General features: G+C 49.2%; 2 protein-coding genes across 3 annotated transcripts in view; one reads left to right on the forward strand and one right to left on the reverse strand.

The window, feature by feature from the left end:
• Nucleotides 1–633: 633 nt before the first annotated feature.
• Nucleotides 634–15,748, forward strand: LOC119037794 (cytochrome P450 4B1-like). The gene is made up of 12 exons (XM_053673455.1): nt 634–846; nt 8,520–8,661; nt 8,843–8,887; nt 9,337–9,464; nt 10,241–10,365; nt 10,648–10,799; nt 10,951–11,057; nt 11,837–12,027; nt 13,738–13,871; nt 14,644–14,708; nt 14,810–14,892; nt 15,316–15,748. The coding sequence occupies exons 1-12, from the start codon at nt 667–669 to the stop codon at nt 15,497–15,499; spliced, it is 1,536 nt and encodes a 511-aa protein (XP_053529430.1). The 5' UTR covers nt 634–666; the 3' UTR covers nt 15,500–15,748.
• A 4,412-nt stretch (nt 15,749–20,160) lies between these two features.
• Nucleotides 20,161–22,566, reverse strand: part of LOC119054461 (cytochrome P450 4A11) — a 64,561-nt gene continuing 62,155 nt past the window's right edge. For both annotated transcript variants that reach the window (XM_053673454.1, XM_053673453.1), the window contains exon 12: nt 20,161–20,589. In XM_053673454.1, coding sequence (XP_053529429.1) covers nt 20,421–20,589 — 169 coding nt within the window. In that variant the 3' untranslated portion in view covers nt 20,161–20,420. The remainder of the gene's footprint in view (nt 20,590–22,566) is intronic.

Here is a 22,566-nt window from a genome sequence, read left to right on the forward strand (position 1 = left end):
TCCATCAATCCAGGAGGGACTGAATTTGATGATCCTCATCATCATCCTGAAAGTAGTATGGTACATTCTTTCCTGTCAAGTTTGTAGTATGGTCTTGTGATGAAGTTGGCCCTTTTCTGACCCAGAATGTCTCTTCTGGAGCTAGAACCTAGTTCGTGACAGTGCCTCTCAAAAAGAAGACTGAAAGCATCATATGCCTGGCATTTGTGGAAGCCTCCCAGTGGCCTATATTGAAAAGAAAAGTAGAAAGTTCAGGCAAAGCTGATTCTCAGGTTCATTACCCGGAACATGGTATGGAGTGAGTATGTATGACTGCTTCATTTGGGTTAAATGAGGCTTCAGTGTGTAGAAGCCTCCTGAACAATAAGGTGCTTATATGAAAAGGCAGTTGTTATGCCAGTGATTTTACCAAGGAATTGATATTCCTTGTGGGATTTCTTTGAAGCCTGCTTCGTGGTTTCTCTCCAGCTGTTTTGAGACTAGTCAGCCAGGCTGTTTGTGCTGTTGTCTGTGACTTTTGGGGCTGCTTTCTCTTCTTATGAAGCTCCACCCTCTAGAATGTTGCTGCTGGTTTGGCTGGGGGCAGGATCAGGCAAGGTGCCAGCATGTAGAGTATAAGTGAACCAGAAAGGAGCAGGAGGAGCTTGGGTGGCTGCAACTCCAGCTATGGGGCCTGTATTACTCTCCCTGAGCCTCTGTCGCCTGTGCCTGTGGGCTTCTGGATTGATCTTGGTCTTAGGCTTCCTCAAGCTCATTCATCTGCTGATGCGGAGGCAGTTTCTCACCAGGGCTCTGGACAGCTTCCCAGGGCCCCCCACCCACTGGCTCTTTGGGCATGCCCTCGAGGTATGTGGGCAATGGTATGAAGAGGGAGGGGTAGAAAAAGGAAATGGCCCCTTTTTCTTCAGAGAATTCATCCCAGTCTCCTGGGGGCCAAGGCAGGAGACCCTTACTAGGGCAGGGAAATGATATCCTGGGAGCCATGGTTTCCATTCAGCTTTGCCACCCAATCTCCCCCTCGATCCACCTTCTTTGCTGTCCTTGCAGGGGACAATTTTAAGTTGGAGCTCAAGAAGGCCATAGACTCCTTTCCATCATTTTGAGATCCAAGGTTCAAAGAAAGGTTCTGCTAATTACTTGGTGATAACATCCGGGCAAAAATCCTGGACAGTCTGATAAAATTAGGCAATCTTGTTTAATGCTTAGTTAACATCCTCTTTGTTCTGTGCAATGTAAAGATTTCAATTTTATGACAGAGAATTATGAAGTGAAGGCAGAGATGAGTACTGTCACCCAAAGAACACCCAGGGCATCTGAGCTGTTAGTGTCATTAAAGGTGGGGGTTCTCCTGGCCATGGCTTAGGGCTCACTCAGGAATTGTGACATCTTTTTGGGTTCATAATCTCACTTGCTCTGCCAAGTTACTTCAGGGTGGAAAGGCCACCTTAACACCCATTGTCAGGAACACCTCTTAGCTCCCTACCTTCATGGGGATCTAGACCAGAGGTTTCTTCACAGAGGAAAAGGAACACCTGCAGTGGAACCAACCAGGAGAGTAGATTCCTTGTCCTAAAGTCCCTGGAGTACTACTTAGCATATTGCCAGTAGAAGCCTGAATTAACAAACTTCCATGGGGGTATTGCTCTTCTGCCAGGTTTGGGAGCCCAGGTGTGGATGCCAGAGATTAAGGCTCAGAGAGAGGCATAATTACTTCTTCTACCTCCTGAGTACCTTCCCTGATTCAGAGTGTGGGGAATTGCTTCTCTTCCATGATTGATGCTGGAAATGAACTTGATTTTCAGATGAGGATTGCCCAGGCTTGTTCTTGCCCCCACATAATTTCCTCCCTCAGGAAGTCCAGGTAACTTTGGAGACACCCAGGAAAGGAAAGGATGCATGAGAAAGGTGAATCAGACCCAGGCTCTGCTCTGAAGAAGCTTACTGTGTAAAAGGGAAAGCTGAGACCAGAGCCTTCCCTGCCCCAAATTGGGTTAAGTGCCTAACCAGAAGTTTGCATGAGCCTCTTGTTCTTGTCTGCATCAGCACTTGTCTCACTGGGGTGTCCTTTTCTGTTTATTTGTTCATCTTTCCCAATATTGACATAGAGATCTGCTTTGATTCACTCCTGTACCCTCAGGATCTAGCACAAAGCCTGGCATGGAGTAGGCATCAATGCATGAACAAACATTAGATGGTGGAGAGTAGGGAGGGCTATTGGTAGAGGAGAGAGACTGATGGAGAAGACAAGTGGAGGAAGCAGGAGGGGTTTGGGATAGTCTTTGATAAGTACAAAGGGAAGTGATGGAAAGGTTGAGGTAGGGCCCTAATGTTGCCATGAGAGGAATTTAGGAGACCTTTAATCCCTATTCTCTCACAACCCCTCCACTTTCTCTTGCCTCCAGTGAAGCTGGGTTTTCTGGATGGGCACCTTGCTCCCTTACCCTCACATCAGAGTTTGCTCTTTTTCACCCCCATGTTCCACCTTCCCCCTCTTCTTCTGCCCACTATAAGCCTCCTTGAGAGTATGTGGAAGGTCTGGAACATGGCTTAGCTCTGGCTATTGCCTCCAGCACAAGTATGTAAAGGGTCTTGGCACCCAGGAAGGGCATGGAGGTGTTGATGATCTCTGACACTACTAAAGTTAACTGGGGAACTGTGGCTGGCTCAACAAGTCTGCAGTCCTTTGGGCTTGGCACCTCTTCTCTGGTTGGATCCATGCTGCAGCTTTAGAAATAGAATGGAGAGAGGAGTGATTATATTCCCTAATTTGTATGTGTAAAAACTGAGGCTCAGAAAGGGCAAGGAATTTTCCTATGTTCATGTTGTAGCTCAGGAATTAACTTGAGGGTAGACTCGGGACTCCTACCTTTTCATTCAGGATAAAATCAAGGCATAAAAAGTGACTTCAGCTCTGGCTCAGTTCAGTGGAGTGTAGGACCACACACCAAAAAGTGTTGCAGGTTGGATTCTTCTTTAGGGCACATACCTAAGTCCCAAGTTCAATCCCCAGTCAGGGCATGTATTGGAGGCAGCAAACTGATGACTTTCTCCCACATCAATGTTCCTCTCTCTCTAAGAATCAGTAAATGTATCCTTGGGTGAAGATTAAAAAAAGTGATTCCTAGTCCAAGTGATAATGGCAGTAGGAAAGGAGGAGAAGGCCTTGGGTGGATGGAAGGGCCTGGGGCAGGGAGAAACTGTCCATGAGAATTAACTTCTCTCTTCTTGGTCTTAGGTGTAGCCTAGAGGTTCAGAATCACTTAAGTGTCATCCTTCTTAATTCTCAGAATGTGTTTCCTGGAGGCTGGTTTATGTCCTGCCCTATTCTTCTAGGGTTCTGCCCATTGCACTCAAGGGGGCTGGGAGGACTTTGCACATAATGAGAGCTCAGTTAAATTATTGCCCTAGGTTTCGGCCCCTGGAATAGACCCACAAATCTGAGTTGTGTTGAGGTTGGGAGAGGGAATGCCAGTTTCCTGCCCAGGAAAGACCATCCCTTGAAACTGCATGGAGACATCCTGACCTCAGCCCAGTGGAGAATGGCATGAAACTGACCATGTTTTCAGGGCAAAAGCACTGGCAATCAAAGAATTGAGGACACAGGTCCTACTTCAAAACCTGCCCATTCCAGGGGGAGGGTGGTCCCCACAGCATCCCTTTAGACCTGTGAGGCCAGGGGTGGGGTACTGTGTGGTTGGACCACACTGCACTTTTCTATGAGGGCACAGATGTGCAGAGGGATCAGGCTGCCTGTGGGCAGACCAAAGGGTGGGTGACCAGCTGTGTGTCTTAGAAGAGCTGGCCAGGCAGCCAAGTGAACCCCCAGACAGAGGACACCCCAGGGCATTGAATGGGGCTGCAGTTTCAGTAGTGAGGTCAGGTGCTGAGGGCTCCCCTCACTTCAGCTAGACTCCTGGGGCAATCAAGAACATGTAGAAGAAAGCTGGGCACGGGGAGGCAAGGGCTGGATCAAGCTGTGGACATGGTCAGCATGAGGTCAGGGCCTCCTGTCCTGCGTGGGGATGACACAGAGGGGCAGACTCATGACTGAGGAGGAAGGGAGTGGGCTGAGATGAAGCAGGTCAGTCCAGGGCTCCTTCCACCCTTGAGATCCTGTGAGTCTGGCTTCTCTGTGACTTAAGCCTGTCTCTGCCCCTGTCCAATCGAGCTTCTTGGACTTGGGAGAGATGGAGAGGAGGCCAGCATTCATGGTGATTAGAAGTTAAGCTGGCAGGGAAAACCTAGTAGGTCAGATGGAAAAATACGAGATGCTCAAGATGAAGGGAGCACTTCTAGGAATGCTAACCAGCAAGGAGGAAGATAAGGGGTCAAGGACAGCAGAAGTTTCCTCTTACTGGTAGATGGAAATGATGTTTATCATTTCGTGTAAAGATAAACTTTTTGACATCGTGTGCACCAGGTCAGTAAGACACTTACAATGACCTTACCTCAGCCCCTGGGTTAAACTCAGGATGGTAATTCCAAGGCAGTGAGTGAGAAGATCAATGGGGAGATTTCACTGTGCTGTGCAGAGGATCTGGGAGGAGAAGAGCCCCAGAGAAGGCAAAAGATGGGTGGCTGGAGACCAAAGTAGCCATGTTGCATGTCCAGGGCCCTTGGGGAAAGTGGCTTGGGTCAGGCATTATCAGATGCTCAATGTCCTTCTTGGAGGTTGTTTCCTGGCACAAGTGGATTTGTTGCATGGGTAAGGATCATGCAAGAGAACTTTACTTGAAGGAAAAACAGGGCCAGCATTTGCACAGAACTCAAGATTATTGTGCATAAATGTAGAGGATTATGCACCTGAACACAGCAGCCCTGACAACCTTCATTGTGCAGTAGGGAACCTGGGGGCTCTCACCTGAATTAGAGCAGTACCAACCTACAAGCAATAGGCAAGTTTGTTTATAGCTCTGAGCCTCAGTTTCCTCATCTGTAAAATGGGAGTAATTACCCATTCTGCATGAAGCAACCTATGAATTTACTTACATATCACCTGACATGTATAAGATACTGAATACATACCTGTTCCCTTCCATTTCCTATGTCAAGTGATAGAATGCAACTGTGACTGGTGAGGCCCATTTGTTGCACATAGTCTTTCAAAGGAAAAGGTCAACAGTTCAGTTCCTGGCCTGGGCACCTCATGGGTTGTGGGCCAGGTCCACAGGGCCGGATGCATATGACAAGCGACAGATTGATGTTTCTCCCTCACATCAGTGTGTCTCTTCTTCTCTTTCTCTCCCATCTGTCTAACATAAATAAATTTAATATTAAAAAAGAGAGAGCCCTGCCTAGTGTGATTAGTGGATTGAGTGCTGGCCTGTGAATCAAAGGGTTGTTGGTTTGATTCCCAGTCAGGGCATATGCCTAGGTTGTGGGCCAGGTCTCCAATAAGGGGCACATGGGAGGCAACCATACATTAATGTTTCTCTCCCTCTCTCTCTCCTTCCCTTGCCCTCCCTAAAAAAATAAATGAAATATTTAAAAAAGAGAGAGATAGAATATAGAAATTAGCAGAAAATGTAGATTAGCTAGAGCAGGCATTTATAGCCAGCTTGGAAAATCAAATAAACGTCTGCAATGTTATTTGAGCAAGACTTTTGCCTTGTATCTCATGAGACTGACTATCCCTGACCAGTGTCCACATTAGGCAGATGCTTTGTGTGCTGTCTCCGCACCTTTCTTGTCTTCCTCTTTTTCAGTTCCTCTATTCAGTGTATTTGTTCCACATGCACTTTATCAAGTATGTGGTGTTTCTGAGATTCTGTGCTGAGCTCCACAGTGACCCGGACATAGCACAGATGTGATCTGTGCCCTTGAAACTCACGACCCAGATTGGAGTCAGGGGTCCTGGGTGTGGATCCCACTTTTATTGCTAACTAACCATGTGTCAGAGCTTCCCTGCCTCATCTATGAAGTGAGAATTATGATAGTGTCTGTCTTTTTGGATTTTCTGAGGATTAAATGGAAGAATTTGTATATCAGGATTAGTTCAGTGTCTGACAACCTTAAACACTCAATGAACCCCAATAGGAACATTTTAAATATTTTTGGTCATGCAAGCAAGGAATTATAACAGCAAGCAGAGCATGGGTAAGGTAGTAACAGTGCTGGAGAGGCCCAGAGGAGGCAGATTTCACTCAGTCGAGGATACAGAGGTTCCTGGAGCAGGGCATTCAAGCTGGATGTCAAGGAACAGGCAGTACTCAGCTAGAGGGTATATGTGGAGCAAGGAATGCTATCAGCAAAGACACAGACACGATGCCACACCCTAGGAGACCATCTTAGTTTTAGACATTCAGACACACAAGGCTGCCCTAGACACAGCATCAGACATCTCTGAGGATATGGGCATCTTGCCAGCAAGGGCACTTCAGGCATTCCTCACAACATCCACATCAGCCATCAGTCATCCACCTGCTCCTAAGGGGCTGGCCAGGGGCAGGGAAATGAGACTCACGTTAGGGGGATGTATGTCTACCTTGTCTTAGAATCCCCAAGCCCTGCAAACACTCACTGACTATCCCAGGGTTCCTGCAAGAGCCATGCACTTACTCTCAGGAAAATCTAAAGCCTGAGTTTCTATCAAGTGTTTACTGCTCACTCATGGTTCTTCCTAGTCTGGATCTTATTTACCAAACAAAGTTCATTTTTGTTATAGCCATGTTGCCTCGCAACACAGTTGACATCCTACAGGTATCAAGTGTCCAATAAAACAAAGTTAGAGAGTGTAAGCCAAAGTCAACCTCCATGTGACAGGGGACAAGTTTTGGTTAGTCCTTTACCCATAGGTGGAATTAACTTAGGGCAGGTTCAGAGCACATTCTTTAGTGCAGCTGGGTGCATTTGGGAGTAGGAGGTTTTGGGAGATGCTGGGAGAAAGCTTGGAGGAAGAATTTGGGGAGAGGTGGGCTTGAAGGGGAGGGAACTACTTGTTGAGTGCTCGGCTTGTGCAGAATCTCACTCAAGGTCCTTTCATGCATATTTTATCCCTTCATGACTTCTCTAGTGCTGAAGCAATCCTATCAGCTAAGTATTATCACCCCCACTTTCCAGATGAGGAGGGTAAGATTCAGAGAGCCTAAAGAACTTGCCCAAATTCATGCATCTAGACAAGAGAGGAAGTTTGTATTCAAACCAGGTTGTCAAACTCTGAAGGTTGCTGGCCATGGAGTAAACGTTCCTGGTCCCCATCCCACTTCCCTTACAAGTATGTGATCCTTGGCCAGAAGTCTCAGATCTCTGTACTTTAGGCTTCTCTTCCCTCAAATGGGGCTTCATAGAGTTATTGTAACCATTGGATGAGGCCAAGATGTATGGTGCTGAGAAGAAGGCCTGGCACACAGCAAGCACTTAATAAGCATTAGGTGTTCTTCCTGCCAAATGATGCTCAGACTTCATTCTGAGACCCATGGGCAGGTCACTGAAGGGTCTAAAAGACCCTGTCAACATACAGAAAAATGGATAAATACACAATGGTATATCCATATAGTGGAATGATATGTAATTGTTAAAAAATATTGACGGACAGTTAAATGCACTAGTTTCAAAAGTAAGACAAGATATGTTAATTTATTATAAAGCAGGTCTGGGAAGGCATTTATATTGTACTATATTTTTACATGAACACCTCTGGGTGCATAGGTGTGGTTAGAAAAACTCCCAGAGGGCACACACCATCCTTGAAATGATCTCTCCCACCTCAACTCAGGCCACTGTGTCACTGTGAGGCAGCTGCTGGAAGATCCACATTTTTTCCCACCCCAGAGCCTCTGTACTTGCTGTTGCCTCAACTTGGAACTTCCTTCTCTTTCTCTTCACATGGCCAGCCTCTGATCATACTTCAGGTTTCACCTTAAATGTCATTGGCAACAAGAAGCCATGTGAATCACTGTAATCTAAGCAGTTTCCCCTGTTAGTCTCTCATTGTACAGTGCTTATTTCCTTCTTAGAACTTACTATCATCTCCACGATTTTACTTAACTATTGACATGAATTGTCATCTTCCCCATAAAATAAAAGGGCAGGACCATTTTTGTTTCATTGTCTTGAGACATCAAACTATGCCCTGCACATAGTAGATCCTCAAAAAAATGTGTCAAATGTCTTAACAAGATGGAATCATGATGGTTTTCCTTTTAAATAACAAGCTGGGACTATCTTTCTAATGAAGAGTTTAATGCTGACAAGAAATCTTTTTTTTTTTTTTTTTTTTTTTTTTTTTGGCTGCAGTGTAGATACAGGGTTAGTGGCAGGAACCATAAGGCATCAGGTTGGCCATTTGGGGGATGTTGAGCCACCCCAGGTGCAATAGGAGAGTGGTTTGTATGGAAATCAGTGGCTCTGTGGCTCTAGAGGGGACTGAATCAAAGTTGGATAGGACTGGGTGATAGGCTGGGAAAGGGGTGTAGGAGGGAGGACATATACTCCCTGGGACTTCCTGTGCAAGCTGAAGGGCTTATTATGGCTGGTAATGCTGGGTTCATGACTGACCAGCCCTTCTGTCACCATTACAGATCCAGCAGACGGGGAGCCTGGACACGATAGTGTCCTGGGCCCACGAGTTTCCCTATGCCCACTCACTCTGGATTGGGCAGTTCCTTGGCTTCCTGAACATCTATGAGCCTGAATATGCCAAAGCCGTGTACAGCCGAGGGGGTGAGCATTCTTGGGAGAGGGCGGGACATATTGAGAGGAAAGGGATCATGCTACCATGTGGGGAAGAGTCCTGGGACTGTACCTTAATTAGGGCAGCAGAGGTTCACATCCTATTTATCAATTAATCTTTTTTGGAAATCCCCCAATCCTGCCTGAATCCAGTCTTCTCTGTCTCCTACAGACCCTAAGGCCTCAGATGTGTATGACTTTTTGCTCCCTTGGATTGGTGAGTGGTCAACCTCTGTGCTCCTGGTGCTGGGTGATAGGATCCTTCCCTGTCCTGTCCCCACTCAGTCAGTAATCCAGGGAAGTGGGGCCCTGGTACCTTCTCCTGCTGGGTGTGTCTTCATCCCAGGACAGGTAGGGCAAGGGGTCTGGGAAAAAGTGTGAGAGTGAGGAATAGGTTCTTGGAGGGATTAGCTCCAAAGTTGATCCTAGGAGGTATTACAGTGGTGCTGCCCAGGGCAAGGGCTTGAGGAAAGGTATGGTCATAGGCCTAAGGCTGGTGTCACTAGATGCTATGTGGCTGGAAGGTAGAGCTGGGTTGGGGTGTGAGGTTGGATGGGGAGGACTAGGGTAAGGTTGGGTGAGATGGACCTGCTTAGCCTTGGACTGCCAGAGATGGAGCAGAGCTGTGTGCACTGACTAGATCTCCCTCTCCCACCCTTTCTCCAGGGAAAGGCCTATTGGTTCTAGAGGGGCCCAAGTGGTTCCAGCACCGCAAACTGCTCACACCTGGCTTCCATTATGATGTGCTAAAGCCCTACATAGTGGCGTTTGCCGAATCCACAAAGGCCATGCTCGTGAGTTCCCCGTGTCAACATCTTGGAGGCTGTGGCTTCTGGTCAGCCCCTCTATGCCCAGTTTTCCCTGGGGAAGGGCAGTGAGGGTATTGCTGAAGTCCTGAGGTCCTTCCTGCGCATAGCACTGCCAAATCTTGCTATGTCTGACACCAGATTCCTGCTGGGAGCTGACTAGGTGTGGAGCTCCAAGTGACCAGGCATCCCTGGCCCTTTTCTGCCCCAGAAGACCCAAGAGTTCTCCACAGATCAATGGGCCTCTGTGGGACCAAATATGGCTTCTGTTGGAGCAGATTTGAGGGATGCCTATGTTTGGGGATATGAGGAAGGCCATTCATGTCTAAGAAGTATCTCCTCACTATCTACAACAACTGCCTAAAACAATGCCTTTGGCACGTCTTCCCTTTAAAAGAAATGCCAGGGGTCAAAGTCAGATTCCTCATCCCAGGCCCAGATAATCTCCAGAGGTTATTCAGGGTGGCCTTTGCCCTAGCAGGGCACTCCTCTGCCACATTACTGCAGGCCTGACTTACACACATGCTCTGTTGGGCAACTCACTACCCCTAGGCCCATCAATTCCCTTCTATACAGGTAGCCTTGACAGGGAGGAAGTGTCTGTGCATCTTGTGGAAGGCCTGCCTCCTGGTCCTGCCCTCTGAGCCTGAAGCTTTTCTGCCCCCACCCCACAGTCCAGCAGGACAGAGGGCAGGCCAGGGACTGGGTGGCTGGGACAGGTTGTCTCATGGTCCCACCACATTACTTCCCTCTCTGGGCTCCAGGACAAGTGGGAAGAAAAGGCTCGTGAGAGTAACAGCTTTGACATCTTTGGTGACGTGGGCCACATGGCTCTGGACACACTCATGAAGTGCACCTTTGGCAAAGGACAAGGCGGGCTGAGCCACAGGTCAGAGGGCACTTGAGGCACCTAGTCCCAACCCTGGCCACCTTAGAGGGGAGACTTGGCAGGATCCCTGGGCCCTGGTCTGTGAGGAGACAGGGTCTTACCCTAGGGAACCCCTGCTGGGGGGACTGGGACTTGCCCAAGGCAGGGAGACAGATTCTGGCTTAATGGCAGAGAGAGGAAAGCAGAAAGTGCTGACTTGGGGCTGGATTCCTGGTTTGAAGCAGTGAGGGGCTGTGCTGTGGGTCAGGGTCTGAGCACCCCTCCCCCTCCATCTCTCTGCAGGGACAATAAGTACTATGAGGCAGTCAAGGATCTCACTCTACTGACACAGCAGCGTGTCGAGTCCTTCCAGTACCATAATGACTTCATCTACAGGCTTACTGCACATGGCCGTCACTTTCTGCGGGCCTGCCAGGTGGCCCATGAGCACACAGGTGGACCTTTCCCATTTGACACACCCACAGGAAGTCAGGACTCTAATGTCACTCCTTTGGGCCAGTCGGGACAGTGCCATTGTAGAACTTCTGTTCCCGTATGGGCAGAGGACGGGTTCATGGGCAGTGACAGAGTGTTCTCCTGGCCTAGACCAAGTTATCCGGGACCGGAAGGCAGCCCTGCAAGACAAGAAGGAACAGGAGAAGATCCAGAACCAGAGGCACCTGGATTTCCTGGACATTCTCCTGGGGGCTCGGGTGAGTGCACAGTTCCCACCCCTTCCTGTGAATGGGTTCAACTGGGGTGTTCAGGCCACCCTCAGGGGCAGGGACCACTGCACAGCAGCAGGATGGTTAAGCATTTTCCTCTTCTTTCTCCAGAAAATATGGCCTATTCTTTGTCCATGACACATCAGCAAAGGCTCATAGGTGGAATGGTACAGAGTGTGGTTGGCCGTGGCTGTGGGGGGAGATATAGTAGCAGGAATCCTGGTAACAAGCCAGATAGCCAATTCTTAGACTAATTCCAGGTGTCTAAGACTCTGAGGAGTCTCAGTGACCTAAATTTTAGAATCACAGAGTTCATTCATTCATCCATTTATTCATTCATTTACTCACACAGTCCATTGACTCACAGAGCCCTTTCCTGGATTCGTGCCTGTGGTAAGGACGCAGAAGAGGAGAAAGACTTGGAACTTCTCTCCAGATGTTTAGTCTAGTGGACAGGACAGGAGGTGGATGCTGACAAAATGTCTCCCTGTGTCTGGTGGTATTCTGTGTGCTAAAGGAGCAGTCAAGAGTCCATGCCCGGAAATGTCACAGGTCACTTGGCCAGAGGATCAGGGATGAGTTCCTAAAGAAGGTGACATGCAAGCTGAGTTTGGGAGATCAGATAGCAATCTGGGAGAAGGTCCTAACCTCCAGTCTGAAACAGAGCTTTCTCTACCTCCCTTGGACCTTCATTTCACAATTGCTGTTATGAGTACTGCTTCATCCCTACCCCAAATGCCTTGTCTATTATGCCTATCCTAACCCAGGATGAAAGTGGGAGCAAGTTGATGGATGCAGAGCTCCGGGCTGAGGTGGACACATTCATGTTTGAAGGACATGACACCACCACCAGTGGCATCTCCTGGTTCCTCTACTGCATGGCCCTATACCCAGAGCACCAGCATCGTTGCCGGGAGGAGGTCTGTCAGATCCTCGAGGACAGGGACACCTTCCAGTGGTGAGTGAGGCTATGGGTAGCCCAGGCTGTCCTGCTCAGCTCAGGGGAAAGGCTGTGCCCATGTTGTCTGGTCTCATCACTGATGACAGAGGACCATCTTGGAAAAAGGTGAGAACAGTGATCGCTGTCCTGTTACCTCCCTTGTGACAGGATGCACCCCTGACCCCATTCTCCTACAACAGAGCCTTCCCAGATGTCAGTAATGTAGAGAAGGTAGTGAACAGATGGCTGATTTCTTGAGTGTTGACTCTGAGGGTAGAACCTGACCACCCTTATGGCCTCCTGGATAGAGCAGGGAATGCTGGCAAACAAAGAGGTGGAAACTGAGGATGAACAGATTTGGCAAAGCCAAAGGAGCTGATCCCTTCCCACCTGCATTTGGGTGGTCATATGAGCCTCCAGACCTCTGGAAAAGAAGAAAAGGTTTTTTTTACAAACTCCATCACTCATCTTTGAATTATTCTGTCTCTTGGTGCAAGTTGGACTCCTTACCACAACACCACTGATGGTGACCTTTCTTTGCAGCAGGCTCTCTGGGAACCTCCCACAGCTCTGCCCTTGCATCCCTGTCTCCCTGCCTTCCCCCCTCTTGGCAGTATCTGGGCCAGGTACCTGGCCAGGGTGCAGAAAGTGCTTAGTTGGTGGCAGGAAGCTTAGTTTCATTTGAAAGAGACACACATAGTTCCAGTGTCCAAGATTTGCAGGATAAAGTCTCCATAACTTATTTTTAAAGTTTGGGTGTTGGAAGTCTTCTAGGGTGTCCAGCCAGATATCAGGTGCTATTGGGAGTGTGGGTGGGAATTCAAGGAGGAGGAGCCAATTTCTTGCTCTGGGAGTTTTCAGAGACATTAACTCACATAACTACAAAGCTAGAGAAAACTAAAGAATGAGTGACCGCATGTTGCAGGCAGAGACATCAGAAGAGGTGGGGATTAAGTTGGCTTTCTAAGGAGAGGTGAAAGTCAGGTGAAGAGAGAGAGAGCTAGACATTCTAGGTTGGGTAATAATTTGAACAGAGCCTGGAAGCAGGGAGTTGAATTTTTTATTTTTACTTCATTTTACCTAGAATGTGAAGTATCTTAATGAATACTTATTCCATAAAACAATAAACCAACGTGAAAAATGAAGACCTTAGGACAAATCTAGGGGCTATGGATTAGGGTATTGCCCAGTAGTTATAGTTGCACCTCACATTTGGTTCTGAGCTTCCTAGTGGCAAATAAGAACAGACAAGAAATATATAAATACATAAACAAACAAACATATATATTTACCAGAGCTCGTCATTGCTCATGCATTTATTACTGCACTCAGCAGTAATAAATGACTACTAGCCCCTGTTTCTTTCCATTCCAGCTCCAAGAAGGAAACCTAACAGACACTAAAGAACTGTCTCTTGTGGGGCTTCTCTGGGGCTCTCAGAGACACAGGAGTGACCTTGTCTCTGATGGCTGGGTGCACTCACACATCTAAGGTCCTGTGCTTTCCCTTCCTAGCAGTGAGGATGGGGGAAAGATGGAGAAAAGTGGAGTCAGAGTCCCTGGTCCAGGTGGCCACCCTAGTCCAGTCTCCTGAGCACCTGGTGCATTTGTGTTTCTGTGAGCCTTGGGTGTGTGATGGTGGTGAAGGGGAAGTGGGGGCTGGAGCCTGTCTTCCTGCAGTACCTGGTTGCTACCCATCTTCAGAAAAGGCTGGTTGTGTTACTGGCAGGGGTGATCTTGCCAAGATGACCTACTTGACCATGTGCATCAAGGAGAGCCTCCGCCTCTATCCGCCTGTACCTCAGGTGTACCGCCAGCTGAACAAGCCTGTCACGTTTGTGGATGGCCGCTCTCTACCTGCAGGTGGGAGAGGGTGCATTTGGGGCTGGAACTGGGGTCTTTGAGGATGTTTCTCTGACACTCTCTGTGCCTTTGGCTGAGTCTTTGCATCCATGGCAAAGAACTCATGCTTGGTGCTGGCCTGGGTCCAATCCTGGCTCTATAACATGGGTAAACCCCTTTACCACTAAGTTCTTTTTCTTCTTTAAAATGGGTCTGAGGAAAGATCTGCCTTACAAGGTTGCTTCCTGGAGTAAATTATCAGGGATATCCTGTATCGCCGTGCAAGTTGTTCCCTGAACAACTTCAGGAGGCATCATTCACCTAGACTATGATGTGTGCAGCGCCAACCTGTGCAACTCCATGAGGGAGCTTCATAAAGAAAGTTCAACTCCATATCTGGCACATGGTCCACATGCAATGACTGGTAGCTGTCACTATTGATAGCATAATGCTATGAATAACTTCTTTTAACAGTCAATTCACTGAGAGCCAAAAGCGTGTAATGGTCCTTGTGTGTCCCGCCTTGTGGTGGGTGTGAGTTCAGTCGCTTTTTGTTCCATTCCACAAATGTCTGTGTCTGATGCTGTGCCCAGTGCTGACCTACAGAAAGTAGGCATGATGATAATCAAAAGCACTTAATGTGTTGAGAGTTGTCATGAACCTTCTGTCATTAGCTGTGCTGAGGCAGAGGCTGGTGTCTAGTTAGGCAGACATGACGGGAACTGGGCATTATGAGGAGGTGGGCCTGGCTGCCCAGGACCACCTGGCCACCTTCGCCCTGCTCTGCCCACAGGAAGCCTGGTCTCTTTGCACATCTATGCCCTCCATAGGAACAGCGCAGTGTGGCCTGACCCTGAGGTATCCCATTCCTGAGGTTGGAGGTCAGAGGGGGAGGGAGGCTGTGGGGAGTCAGCCTCCCTTTGTACCTGGTGTGTATTTAAGCCTGGCTGTCCCCTCAGGTCTTTGACCCCCTGCGCTTTTCCCCTGAGAATGTGGCAGGACGCCACCCCTTTGCCTTCATACCCTTCTCTGCTGGGCCCAGGTAAGGAGAAGCCCCACATGTCCAGCCCCTCAGGACTGAGGAGGTGGGGTGGAGGATGTCTTGGGGGAGGCATCACTTTGGGGAACTGTGTGATGAGGGGGGCCATGCTGGGTTGTGCTGATTCTAACACAGGGTAAGTTCCAAGGACTTTCTTCTTGCCATTAGCATATTCATGTTGCTAGCAGGGGGAGGGGTGGCTGAGTCATTGCAAGAGAGACCCCAAGCCAGAATCCTCAATGGGAATCTACTTACCAGTAGTCTGGGACCCTACCTTATGATCTGTTTCTAAAGCTCAGGTTGATCAATCCATCAGGCAATTAGTCATGCAAAAATAGTTATTGATTTCTGTTGGCCACTGAGAGCACTGGATTTCACCACTTCAGACACCCCATTCCTGATGCTTCTTTGTGTTGCTCACTGCAGGAACTGCATCGGGCAGCAGTTTGCTATGAACGAGATGAAGGTGGTCACGGCCCTCTGCCTGCTCCGCTTTGAGTTTGCCCTGGACCCTTTGCGGCCACCCATCAAGAAGCTACAGTTGGTCCTGCGCTCCCAGAATGGCATCTACCTTCACCTGAGGCCACTGTGCCCAGGTTCTGGGAAGTAGCTCTGCCAAGAGTAGGGCCCCAGACAGCCCAGGCTGTGGCCTATCCCTGGGCACTGTCCTGTCCAGGCTGGGTTGGGGAGCAGCTGTGGCTCCCTGTCCTTGGGAGGCTTGTATTATAGAAGGGGAGTTGATATTCCCTAGACAGTCACCTCGAGGATGGTGCCAGAAACCAGGTGTGTCTATGAATGCTTACTGTGCATGTTTCCTGGAGCTGACTCATTCATTCAGCAAACATGTGGTGAGAACCCACTTGCTTCTAGTCTCTTCCTTTTCTTTTTGTAATGGGCAATCTTTCTAAAATGTAGCAGGAACTTACACTCCAGTCTGGGTGATACAGTGAACACAATGGAAGCTGTGCCCTGAGATTCCTGGTTATGGCCAGGCACTCCCCCAGTCCACATGACGGGGGTTGGCTTTGGGGGCTTGACCGTTCACGGAGATGGGTGTCTGGGTTTAACTTTGCATATGTGTTTGGAAAGTAGCATAAGGAATATTTGCCTAAAGCAAAAGTGTTCAGAACAATGAATTTCTAAAGCACACACCCAGGTAACCACTGTCAAGGTAAAGCAATATGGAATATGAACTCACAGGTATTATTTCTACCCTCCTGTGATGGGACTCTGTGTCACTACTGCCACTGTCCATCTCTGTGTCAGAGTCACCCGGTGCCCTGGGTGTATGCGCTTTGGCTGGTGAAGGTGGCAGAATGACACTAGAGAGGAGCTTTAGGGGAGGGTGGTGCCTGAATCAGGCCTTGAGGCAGGGTGTGGTATGAGGTGCAAAGAAGGAGTTTGGGGGTGAACTTCATTTTAGGCCCACATGATGAATCAGGGGTCCTTCCCTGGTTGTCTCCACAGCATTTCTTTGGTGGGTACATGTACCAATAGGGTTCAAGGTCTGTGGGAGGAACTGCATCTTGCAGAATCCTCCAGTCCACCACAGGCGGTGACCACATTGTGCTGGACACAATCTTGCTTTTCTGGTGGGAAAATGGGCAGCAATTCCCTCTAGTGGGGAATGCTCCTAGCCCTTCTCCCAAATGGCTTTTATTGGGAATGGTATACAGCATACATGGATAGCTCATAAATCAATGTCAAAAGGCTATAGCAAAAAAAATGGGTATTATCTATAGATAAAGACAGAAGGAACAGAGATCTGTCATAGGTCAGGGTCTGCTAGTCATGCTGAGAACAGAGGGTCTTTGTAAAAAAATTAATTGATTGATTACTTAATGATTTAAATTTTAATTGTTTAAATATAGTTTTCTGCTATTCCCCTGCCAGCCCACCACCCCCAGAGGGTCTTTAGGAAGTATTTCATGAGATAAGGAGTTTACTGCTTATGCCTTGAACTTAAACATCTGGTTTGCATCTACAGGGCTATATGAAGCAGAATAAGCCTGACAGGATACAATATATTTATCAGGCCTGAGCCCACAGGGACCTTCGGTGTCAGAGTCACTTTGTGCCACCTGCATTTTTACCTGGTTTTCCAGGGAGACTTACTAGCCCTTTTTAGGGCTTGCTCTCGTATATGTGCAGTCTTGGAAACCACACACAGGGGTCCCCAACAAAGGTATAAAGCCATTAGTGAGCTGCAATCCAGGAATGCGACAGGTATAGAGGGAGGGCATCTGACACCAGGGGAGGGACAAGAGAGGAGAATTCAGGCCTGGGACATGGGACCTTTCTATGTTGCTCTGAGGAGGGACCACCTGCAGACACGTTTTCTTCCTATTGATTCCACAGCCCTGGAAGCTGGGCCCTGAGCCCCTGCTCACTCTTGCAAAGTCCTGTTAAGACCTACAACTCACTGTGCACCTAAGTCTGGGATTCGGAAACCTTAGTCAGAGTGTTCACCATGCCAGCAACATTCTCCTATGTCCTGGCCCCGGACAGACCTCTCTCTACACAACTGAAGAAAATGGTTCAAAAGCTCTTAGCTGGGAACTGGGTCCAGTGGTCACAACTAAGTTTAGTCCATGGGTGATGCCCCCAAGTCTCCTTTTTGGACTGTCAGGAGGCCTGTGAGTCAGGATTGGATGAGGCCATCATCCCTCTTCAATATTAAGGGAAGGAACCTGCCAAGATGCTCATCAGGGAGGAGCCTGAGTGAGCTCCTGATTCTGGGCCCTTTTGACCAAGGCTCCACAGGTAGTACTGATTCTGTTTGAGGACTCCTGTTGGTGAGAAACAGAGCTGAGAGCTCTGGAGCCTGAGGGAAAGGGGAGGCTCCACGTGGGAGGGGGAGGGCAGAGGCTGGAGACCTGAGAGCACCAGAGATGAGTCCACCTCATGCTTCCAGCTCTCTAGCACACCCTGCTGTGCTGATCCGATCAGATGATCCTGAGCTCTGGTGCGTGTGTGTGGTACAGTGTGGTGTTGTTACCCAACCAGTGGCGTGGGTCCTTCTGCTCGCTGCCTGTGAGGCAAAACTCTAAACACAGGGTTTGGTGGAAAAGAAAGAAATTTTTAATTTAACAATCAAGAAAGGCTATTTAAATATTTGTCACAGCAATACTACATACACACAAGAACAAAAAATAACTCAAGAAGAAGCTATGTATGACTAAAGAAGGAATACTAACTTTGTTCTAAGACACACTAAGAAAAATCTTCTGTCACCCTCTGCCAGCTCAGTTTTTGGTTGTGCCAGGAACCTCTTCCCCCATCAGAAAGCATGGTAAATGTAGGTGGGTTAGCTGGTGTGTAGTCCCTGTTTCGCTTCAGGCATCTTTTGGAGTGTGTGCACCCAGGTTTCCTACTCCTGGTGTGCCTGTGCTGTTCCTGCCGCCACTGGAAGGGCTTGCACTGGCAACCCTTGCCAGGCACTGGTCACCTCCCCACCCACCTCTCCCACCACAGGACTGGTGGTGGGCCTGAGGCCTGTGATAAGGAGGGGGAGCGAGTTGGTTTGGGAGGCTAGGGGTCTGCCCTTAACAGAACTCTGCTGTGTTGTAATGAGTTTTAAATGTTGAAGGTGAGAGTTCAGGGTCCTGCTCCTAACAGGCAGCACCTCATCCCTTCCCCTTCTACAGCCCCTAAGGTCCAGGTCCAGGACTTCCTACTTTTCCAAGAAGGAGGGGATATCAAAGGAGGAGGTTGATTTCTGCAGCCTGCCCCTTTATAAAATGAATCTCCTGCAAACAGCTGCATGTAACTCCCTAGTTGCCAGGGGAACACAAGGGTCTGCAACTCCACCCCTCCTGTGTTTCTGAAGACGGAGTCCTGGTTTCTCCATTTACCTTGTTACAGTGTACAAGGGCACACACAGGAGTAACTGCCCAGGAGTGTGTCTATGTAAGCGTCAGGCATCTGTGTATGTGAACCTGGACTCAGCCTGGGTTTTTCCTATTGCTGGGAGCCAGTAGGGAATCTCCCTGGTCCTTCTCACTGCCTTGGAATGCTGTGGTTAGAGTACGTCAATGTGGCTGACCACCCAGATTTCCAAGTTCCCATTGTCCTGTGCTCTCTGATCATGGTCACTGAGCCCTTCTGCACCACCTCATGTCAGGGGACCTGCCAAACATCCTACTCAGGATGCTCCCAGCTCCCTTTCCTGCTCTATATCTCTGTCAAGCACTTGGTGCTCACCATGCTCCTCCTTAAAGCAGGGCTGAACTACCCCAGTGACCCAGGAGGCCAGGGGACTGGGGTGGGAGATCCTGGCTGCAGGGACAGAGTCAGAGAGAAGCACTTTGGGGAGGCAGAGTCGGTGCCTCCACCACAGGCAGAGGGTGCCTGGAGAGGTCTGTGTATGCATCCAGGGCCCTAGGTTAGGAATGGCTAGGGTTGGACAGGAGGAGAACCAGTGTTTGGAACCAGCAAGAGAACAGGGCTGGGCTGAGACAGGCTGATGGAGGAACACAAAAGGAACAGAGCCCAGAGTCAGAGAACCATGACCCACTTGGTCACCAAATGTAGCAGGGGTGAAGAAGCCCCTCTGCCTTGAAGGCAGCTGGCCAGAGATGCAGGGCCTGTCCTGTGGGGAAGGCATTGCCAGCTGTTTGCTGGTACCCTCCCTGATAGGAAACACATGTCTGCCTACCTGGGCTCCCCCAATCCCTCCTGGACAGCTATCCCCTCTCTGGGCTCTGAGGTGATGGGTTTTGGCACCTCAGAGCAGATATTATCTCCCTGCTTAGTCTTGTCTCTCTCCCCAACCCCATCTTTCTTGCTGTTCTCCATCCAGCTCCTCCCAAGGCATGACAGTGTGAGCTATATTCTGGGAAGGGTGATAGAAGGAGATTGTATGAGATTGATAAGTGGGTGTACAGGAAACACACAGAAGGGAACTGGGAACATGGACCAATGGCAGTGACTAGGGACCCATTAGGCAGAAAGACAGCTCAAAAGATGCCCAGGGTCTTATTCCTACAAGATGTAACTATGTCCTCTTATCTGAGCGAGTCCATGTAGTCACAAATGTCCTCATAAGAGAGAAGGCAATGTGAAGACAGAAGCAGAAAGGACATCAGAGGTGCTGCTGGATTTGTGTACAGAAGAAGGCTCCAGGAGACAAGGGATGTAATAAGGCAGCTCTAGATGCTGGAAAGACCAAGACAGGGGTTTTCTCCTAGAGCCCTGGAGGCGGTGTGGCCCTACCAACACCTCGTGGTGATCCTGTGAAACCCACTTTAGACTTATGAATCCAGATGCTAAGAGAAGATTTGTGGTGTGTTCTGTCACTGAGGCTACAGTAATTTATTATAGCATGTAAAGGAAACTATACAGGGAAGACAAGCAGGAAGAAAGTGAAAACGGCAGATTGGAGAGGCAGACAAAGGACCAGAGGGGGAAGTTAGGGAGAATGGCATGTGAGAAGCAGGACTTGGTTAGAAACCCAGAGGATGGCATCATGTAACAGGGAGACAGGATGGCAGGAAGGAGATCCTCAGAGCTTGCTCTTGTCCCAAAATGGATTAGAGGAGCTTTCTGAGCTGCAGGTGGATTCCATTCTTGGAACTCAGAACAGCTTTTGATACTGGGATGGGGACTCTAAATGGATCCACCGCCAGCTCAAAGCGAAGCAGGGTCAATGCCACGGCCACCTTCAGCTCCTTCATGGCAAAATTCTTCCCAATGCAGTTCCTGTGCCAGGGAGGAGAAATGACATGAGAACTGGCCTTAAACCCTGTTTTCAGCTGGGCAGCCATTGGCTACTGAGCCCTTGCTAAGAAACAGGGCATTTGGAGAATGCTGGGAAGATGGCGACGGAGTAAGATGGAGCTGATACTGGCTCCTGTACTCATGGGTGAAAATCCTGGCAGATCTATAGAGAAACAGCACAATAAACCATCGGTTACCCAGCATTTATGAAATTAAAAGACCAGAGATTGTGACTGACGCTGAAACACCAGATGGCGGCAGAGTCAGCTACTAGAGCAGGGTCTCACGCGGCCCCTGTGCTGCTGCCAGAGCAACAGGCCTGGGAGCCGGGGAGTCAGGTACGGAAGCCGGATACTCCAAGCTCCTGTGACGGTCCTGGGAGACAGAGGAATCAGGACCGGAGCGGGGACATTCTCGGCCCTTGTGCCGATGCCATAGCTACCGGCCTGCGCAACGGAACGGTCAGTTGCAGGAGCTGGGACACCAAAGGCCCCTGTGACGCCGCCATAGAGGCATGCCTGGGCCCTGAGGAGCCAGCTACGGGAGCCGGGACATTCAGAGATCCTGTTCCGCTGCCATAGCAACAGGACTGGACGGCAGGGAGTCAGGTCCGGAAGCCGGGACTCTCCAAACCCCTGTGACGCAGCAGAGGAGCACAACTATGGGAGCTGGGAAGTTCTCAGATCCTGTGCTGCTGCCATAGCATTGGGACTGGACCCAGGGGAGTCAGGTACGGAAGCTGGGACACTGAAAACCCCCGAGACAGCTCTGGGCGGCAGAGGAGCCCTCTACGAGAACTGGGACGTTCTCAGCCCCTGTGCTGCTGCCATAGCGATGGGACTGGACACTGGGGAATCAGGTACGGGAGTTGGGACATTCTAAGCCTCTGTGCCACTGCCATAGAGACAGGACTAGATGCCGGGGAGTCAGGTACGGAAATCAGGACACTCCAAACCCCTGTGACGGCCCTGGGCCACAGAGAGAGCCAGATACAGGGGCCTGGACATTCCCAGACTCTGTGCCACTGCCGTAGTAACGGGCCTGGGTGCTTGAGGAGGCGGCTACTAGAGCCGGGACATTCAGCAGTGGTAGGCGACGAACGCAGGGACCAGCGCGAGGACCACCGTGAGTGTAGGTGGAGACGAAGAACATCAAGAAACTTCAAGGAATCTGCACCACTGAACTTCACAAGGATCATACCACAGAAGTTTACACCATAAAACCAGGGTTTCAGAACAGATCAATTTTAGAAGCAGAGACTAACAAGAAGAGTCTCAAACAATGGGAAGACAAAGAAACAATCCCCAAATGAAAGAAAAAGCAGAAACTTCAGAAAGAATGTTAGATGAAATAGAGGCTGATCAACTATCAGACAGTGAATTCAAAGCACTGGTTATTACGAAGTTCAAAGAGCTCACAGTGAACTACCAGAAACTACAGGGGAACTATAATGATCTCTCTGCAAACTACAGCAACATCAAAAAGGAAATGGAAACTATAAGCAAGAGACAAGAGGAAATGAAGAACACAATTTCCGAATTGAAGTACACAGTAGAAAGTTTCCAAAGTAGGATAGATGAAGCGGGGGATAGGATTAGTAAGTTGGAGGACAAGGTAGAAAGCATCTCACAGAAAGAGCAAGAAAATGAAAAGAGGCGAGAAGCACTGGTGTAAGAGCTTGGAAAAGATGGGCTCTAGGACATGAGGGGATAACTGGCCAGGTGAGGAGAGGGCCACGCTGTTTGGGGCAGAATGGAGATCCCTGCAGCCAGGTGAAGAAGAAAGCCACATGCTTTTGGTGGAGTGTGAACCCCTACAGCTTTGGTAGAAGAGGCCCACACGGCTTTGGGATGCCCCCTTTGGCCACGTGGCCTGGAAAGCAAGAGAGACTTTGACTGGAACTGGGTACAAAGAACTCTTTCCAGTGGACCATGAGAGGGTACCACAGTACTTTGGATT

This window comes from Artibeus jamaicensis, unplaced genomic scaffold (assembly GCF_021234435.1).
Source record: "Artibeus jamaicensis isolate MK-2021 breed Jamaican fruit bat unplaced genomic scaffold, CSHL_Jam_final contig_866, whole genome shotgun sequence".
NCBI classification, from domain to species: domain Eukaryota; kingdom Metazoa; phylum Chordata; class Mammalia; order Chiroptera; family Phyllostomidae; genus Artibeus; species Artibeus jamaicensis.